General features: G+C 29.7%; 1 protein-coding gene across 50 annotated transcripts in view; it reads right to left on the bottom strand.

The window, feature by feature from the left end:
* The window catches only part of LOC106869810 (dynein, cytoplasmic 1, intermediate chain 2a), an 86,081-nt gene that overhangs the window by 18,990 nt on the left and 59,591 nt on the right, over positions 1–7,500 (bottom strand). For 28 of the 50 annotated variants that reach the window (XM_052968933.2, XM_052968935.2, XM_014915671.3 and 25 more), the window contains one exon: positions 5,243–5,329. The exons of the other annotated variants lie outside the window; for them this stretch is intronic. In XM_052968933.2, the coding sequence (XP_052824893.1) occupies positions 5,243–5,329 (87 nt within the window). The remainder of the gene's footprint in view (positions 1–5,242; positions 5,330–7,500) is intronic. 50 annotated transcript variants of the gene reach the window in all.

The raw sequence follows: 7,500 nt of genomic DNA, 5'->3' as shown, positions 1-7,500 counted from the left end.
ATTACACTGACCCCAATATTTATCTGGTACTTAATTGATCATGGGAAAATAAAAGGTAAAGTTGACTTTGGCAGAATTTGAACTTAGGACGTAAATCACTGGAACAAATACTGCAATGCATTTTCCCAAAGCTCTCATTATTCTGCCAGTCAACCACTTCAATAATAATAATTCTTTCTAATTTTGGCACATGGCCAGCAATTTGAGGGGAGGTTGATATAACTCCAGAGCTCAACTGGTACTAATTTATCAACCCCAAACAGATGAAAGCAAAGTTGACTTCAACAGGATTTGAACTCTGAATGTAAAGAGCTGGAAAAAATGCTGCAAGGTATAATAATAATCCTTTCTTCTGGAAGCACAAGACCTCAAATTTGGAGGGAGGGGACTAGTCAATTATACCCCCCCCCCCCCTCAGTGCATAACAGGTACTTAATTTATCGACCCCGAAAGGCTGAAAGGCGAAGTTGACTTCAGCAGAATTTGAACTCAGAATGTAGCGACAGATGAAATACCACTAAGCATTTCGTCCAGTACGTGAACAATTCTGCCAGCTCACTGCCTTAAGGCATAATAATAATTGCTTATGCACAAAGCCAATTGTTGATAATAGAAGGAAAGCTTTAGATGTTTTTAACTTCAATGTATCAGTATTAGTTATTTTATTGATGAGCACAGTAGGGGTCAACATTGACCACTGAACACTGTGGGAGTCAACACTAACCACTGAGTAATGGTGATCACATTGAGAAGATCAGATTTTTTAATACAAAATCTGAAATTTACAAAGAAGGTAAATGGAAAATCATGTCAATCATGACCTTTGTAACAATGAAAGCAGCTTTTACAACACTAGCAAGAATCTAAATTGGATCGCATATAATGGCTATTTACTGAATTTGCAGTTCCAGCCAGCAATATGATAGTAATTTCGTTCTGAGTAGATGTAAGGAACAAATTCCCTTTTATTGCAAAAGGAAACTACAGACAAGTAAAAAGCTAGCATTTTACTTTGCAATCTATATTTCGTCTCCAGAAGGATAAAAAACCCCAGAGGGATTTGAAAAATGAGGCACCAAGACAGAGCATTAAGGATTACTAAGATGTATATGGCTCTCTGTTGGTCAAGGCTTACCATGCATATGCAAGCAATGAAAAGTCCTTTTTAGGAAGAACAGTAATTGCATATTTCCCCTCTCTATGACACTAACATTTATCCAAAGGAAAGGTAACTGACTTAGGCCAATACAGTTTGGCACTAGTGTTGTTGCAGGATTTGCTATCAAAATGCAGAAAGTTGGAACATTCTGCAAGAGATCTTGTCCAACTTTCTAACAGCTCCACTACTGTACTGCCTGGACATTTTTTTTTTTAACTCTGCATGAAAGGCTAGGTTAACCATAGCAGGATTTAAACAGAGACTGCAGAATTAGAACAAATACCATGAGGCAATCTATCCAATGCTCTACCAACTCTGCTAATCCACTGCTTTTACTACTATGATAATCTCCCTGAAATATACTAGTCACCCTATGTTAATAGTGAATAACTTAGTCAGCATGTTAAAAAGTTCAAGAGATTTGTTTTATTTCTTTGAAAGCTATATTCTAAGGATCTGTTGACATATTTAAATCTTATAGATGTATATGATTGATCCACTAGAAACAACATTATACGTTAGCATTTATAGAAAAACACCTGTAACATAACTAGTTTTTACTTCCCTAAATAACAAGTGAATGAAGCTTCCAGAAATATAACTGTAGTTTTAATAACTAATCAACTAATAATTTTCGTGTGTGTGTGTGTGTGTGTGTGTATATATATATAACTGATATAAAGTGGTAATGTATAAGTAGAGATAAATTCCCAAAGGAATAACTAAATATGGGAGATAACTATACAAAAACTAAAATTTTAAACTCTGTTGACAAAATATCTATTTGCCTCCCATATCAGATTCTAATTAATGTAGAATTTAAATTAAAGGTAATGAGAAATCAACAGTATCAAGATGTCTGAGTTATAAATGGGGATGTGTACTTCAAATTCAAATTTTATAGAATTTTGGTCACTTTTCAAATATCATGCAGACAACTGATAGCAATGGACAAATCTTTCAATACAAACGGTACATAAAAACAATTCTACTAGCTACAGGAAAACCTAAAACATTTTGAGGAGGTTTTAAAAGGTGAAAAAAATACTCAATTCCGAAAAATGGAAAAGAATGTGATAAAATGAAGGAAAAGTTAATTTGTAAGAAAATTTCCTGAAGAAGACTTGTAAAATCAAATACTGGCAGTGCTGCCAATAACCTTAATTCTTTATATTGTTACTAAGGGTTTTTATGTCAAACTGAGTAGATGAAATAAAAACCAGGAATATGGAAACACTGTCAGTTAAACCAGTTGGGTAGACTATACAGTTTGTCTTCATTTCAACTAGTTATGTAATAAATTTCATTTCATATATACATAAAATTAATAATACTAATAATAATAATCCTTTCATGAAAATTTATTTAATGTTTGACCAGATTTCTCCAACGGTTCCAACTGACAGTATGTGATTGGTTGATTGAAAGGAGGGCAAAAACAAACCTAGTTAGATTAAATTGCACTGCAGAACAAAGTTTTCTCCATTTAATAAATTTTTTTTTAAATTAAAAAGAAAATACATTAAACATAGAAAAAAAATATTCCTAAGATAAAAAAAAAGATAAAAAGAAACAAACACACACATTTAACCAAACAAAACTGACAAGCATGCAATCTAGTTTTCCTTATATTCTTGAAATGCATATTCTTCCAGTTGGTATATGGTTATTATACAGTTTAGTCAATATTATTTTGTCATATCCAGAAAAATATATTTCATTATAGTAGAATTTAATACCAAAAATACCACAGTAAAAACATCTGGCAATTGACATGCCTATATATTATATATATATATAATAATAATAATAATTATTATTATTATAGAAGAAACAAAATATTCTTTCATAAATGTTTTATCTGGACATTAGTAATGATTTATTATCGGCAATGAAATGGCAATTAAATTTACATGTTATATACTTTAAATTGAACAGTATTGTTGTTGTTGTTGTGAATGAGCAATCACAATATCAAATATTTATTGTGCTATAAATGTGAAAATATCAGTTCAACAAATATTGAAGAGTAGTTATTAAAGGCCATTTAAAAAAAATATATAACTGCTTTATGAGTTTTTGTTTGTTATGGAATGACATGGAAATTAAGGTGAGACAATACATCATTATTAGTCTACCTTAATGAATCTAAATTACCTGGATTTCTAACACCTAAATGTATAAATGTACATAAGTATGTATAAATTTTGTGTGTGTCTATTTTAAATAGTTCAATTAGTAAGATCTCTTGATTATCTTCAGTATAAGAGCTAGGGCCAGCTAAGACACAGAGTATATGTTTTTATTGTATTAGCACGTACATACCAAACTTTTCAGCAATCTGTGTTAATACAATAAACATTTAAACCAAAAGATAAAAAAAATAAAATTTAATTCTCAAAAGGGCATTATTTCAAAATGTAAAGTAAAAATAGGCGTCAAATGGTTACAATAGCAGCCCCTCAGGATTTATTAACTTTAAAAACAATTCATCATGTCAGTTTTTAAATGCAGGGAAAAAAATTTTTTGATGAAATAATGTAACTAATTGATTTTTGCTTTTAATAGAAGCTTTAGCTATGAAGGCATAATGCAGGATGATTGCAGTTATAATATTTAATGGCAAGAACTAATGCAAGACAGCTTTTCATGTTTAACAGTAAATATTTTTGTAAGTCCCCACAGTAGTTAGATTTTATAATAAAAGGATTAAAAACCAATTAAAATGAAAAACAAAATTAAAACAAAATAAAATTAAGTCAAGCAAAACACAAGGTAATGCACAAGTGCAAAAATGAAATTAGATTGCAAACAATAATGAAAATAATAATAATAATAATAATAATAATAATAATAATAATAATAAATAAATGAAACAAAAGATAAATAAAAATAAACAATTTTAAAACATTTACAACATATATATACATACATACATGTATATACATACACATACATACATACATATATAGATATATATACACACAGATATATGTATATACAGACACATATGTATATATACACAGACATATATATTCATATATATGTATACAAACAAGCAAAAACAAAAAAAGGTCTATCAACTCCAAATCCAGAAAGCATGCATTGTCATGCAAATCATGTCCAGGCAGACTGTCCAGTGCCAAGAGTGGTCGCAGATGTTTTAAGCCTGCATTGCGTAAGTGAAAGAAGCTTTTGTTTGTTGTAGCTGCTTGGTAATTTGCTTTAGTTTGTATTTAGAAAATTAACACTAATATCACAGCAACAACCTTCATAAAATCTTGAAGATTTTGGAAAGAAAGAGAGTAAGAGGTAAAAAAAAAAAAGTGTCTCGTTTTATTTATTATTATTATTACTTTTATCAGACGCAAAGCTAGTGACTTGAAGAGCAGGCAGGTCAGTTTGGGGAGCAGGCAAAGAATTCTGGGAAGGGTCACATATTTGTTCATTAAACATTTATAATTAGATTGGTTTATCTCATATTTCAACTCTAAACATCAACACATCCAGATATACATATACACCAACATGTATGTATGCATGTGTATATATATATATATATATATATATATATATATATATAATATATATATATATATATATATATATATATATATAAAAGCCACCATGTGTTTTATATGGGAGAGTGTTTAGGAATGTGTTTTTCATATTTGTATGCGTGTGTGTATTGGTGGGTAGATGAAATAGCAAAGAATAAAACATGGGTGGGTAAGGGATGGAGAAGAACAGTGTTATAATTAACCAAAATCGGTTACGCAACAAATGAATTTAACATGTTTGTGAAATGTGTACTGACATTGTTGCCACAAAGAAACGCACCTTCCTGAAGAAAATACATGCAAAGTCAACACAGTTGTAATGTATATATAGATAGATAGAGATTTACTTCATGTTATAAATATATATATATATACACACATATATATACACATACATATATATATATCATGATACGAATGTGTTACTAGCAGATGAATCATGCTAGACTGTAAAGCATGGCAAAAAAATACGACACTGTAGGCAGAATAAAGAACTAGGGAGGCAGGTAATACTGGTTCCTACCTTCGGCAAATTCATCGTCCCATTCCAAATTGGGGTATACAAACTTTGGGGAACCGATGCGTGAGGAATCAAAGCGTGGAGACGACCCTGCTCGACAACAGCCATATAAGGAAGGAAAGGACAAGGAGTCAGAAAAAAGGGCTTCCAAAAAAAAGCACCTAAATATCTTATTTTATCGAAAAATATCAAATCTCTAATGAAATTTTGAAGGAAAAAAAAGTCATGTGAACTTTTCATCAAAAATATTTGTATATTATGATTACAGGATGAACACATTAATGGATTTAAAATACTCATTGTTTAACTTATGAATCAAATTTGCTGTAGTGGTTAACAAGAAAATTAATAGAGCCCCAAGTATTCACAAAGAGAGAAACATGTCTCTCTTATGAACACTTACATATACATAATTACATATAACAGTAAACAAATATTTTACAGATTTTTTACTTGAAATATCATCATTATTACTTTTATCATTTTTATTATTATTTAAAAATTATCATTGGTATAAGCATTATTGAAGAAATTACATATTCTTTAAACACTAAATTTTTGCAGTAATATTAGTTTTTCTTTTTAATTATTTTATGCTAGATAATATATTACCTATGTACCATTTATAATCTTTCTTGGAGAAATCATTATCATTTAATGTTTTCCATGTTGGCATGGGTTGAACAGTTTGACAGGATGTGGTAAGCCATAGAGCTGCAATGAACTCCAATGTCAGCTCTTGGCATAATTTCTATGGCTGAATGCTCTTCCTAATGCCAACAACTTTAAAATGTGCACAGGGCCAGTCAGCACTGTATCAGACCAACAATGCAGCTGTGAATATTTTACACTGTTTGCACTCTTTTATAAACCAATCTATCAATTCAATTTCCCAGAATAATACAAACATATCCATTGGACATCAAAAAGGAGACACAAAATTGCTTAAAGCAATACAGTGACAACGATGTCTAATAAGTAGTGTCAGATCCACATGGATCAACCTCATTTAAATCTTACAAATTTGAGAGAATATAAATTATAGAGGATCTATGAATATTATATGAAAGCTGATTTATAGTTAATGCTGAGGAATAATACATTTTATTACTAATTAATCCAAGTATATCATTTTAGTTAGAAGATTTTTGAATTATTTCTCTTCATAAACTGCAAAATATGGAAGTTTTTAACATATTTTTGAAAGATTAATTAAATTTTCAAACTTTATTCCTTTGCATATTACCAAAATAGAGGGATTAATGAACATTAAACAATTTATAGCAGGGCCGTATAAAATAATAACTTATGAGTAATAATTTTAAGAAAATAGAGGAATTCATTACTTAATTATTTAAGTATCTATGGTATTATGAAATGGTAAACAACTCAATTGGAATGAAAGACAAGCTTAATATTCCAACCTTAAGCTCCTGAAGATAACATGTGATAAACATTATATATACATGTATTTGATACTGTAAAATATATTTACTAAGGTGAAAATATATAAATGAAAAATATAAAAATCATTTCTTATGCATAAAATTATATGAACAATACTTTTCATTAACCATTTATAAAATTGGCTGTTGTGTTGTTTTTTGTTTTTTAAGTTGTTTTTTTCTCTTCCCTAACAGGTTTTACAGACAAATATATAACAGAATATATGTTGTACTGTTACTAACACTGAGGACCTTTCCCAAACAACAGAAAGTCGAAAGTATTTCACTAATAAACAATAGAAATATTTCATTTAAGGTTGTGTGTATATAAATCAACTTCTCAATATGCATGTATGAAATGCATGCGTTGAGGAAAGCTAAACCATCCTAAAATATAATTACAATTTACTAAAATACCTTGAGTAATATGGTTAATTAATGTTATCTGGTTACTTACCCCACCTCACAGTTTTCTTCTGAGAGATAGTTTCTTTGTTTACTTAATTTACTAATTTCATTTATTTTTATTTAACTTCTATTCATAGTTTTAATCTAAACTAGTTTTACTACATACATACATACATACACACACATACTTGCTCCTTAATTTATACTTGTTTTTCTATACTAGCACATACTAGATGGATGCTTTATGGCTGGATACCCTTGCTGTCTCTAACCCTTACCTGTTTTACAAGTAAGGGCTCTTTTTATTCCACTACTTTGAGAGTACATAGCTACAGGCTGTAACATCCACTGGGAATATAAACATCCAATCTCATACAATGAAGGAAAAATGACAACACACATATTTTA

Source organism: Octopus bimaculoides, chromosome 6 (genome assembly GCF_046866305.1).
Source record: "Octopus bimaculoides isolate indiv1 chromosome 6, ASM4686630v1, whole genome shotgun sequence".
Lineage (NCBI taxonomy): Eukaryota > Metazoa > Mollusca > Cephalopoda > Octopoda > Octopodidae > Octopus > Octopus bimaculoides.
Note: the sequence above shows the minus strand (reverse complement) of the source record. Positions and strands in the feature narration are given on the sequence as shown.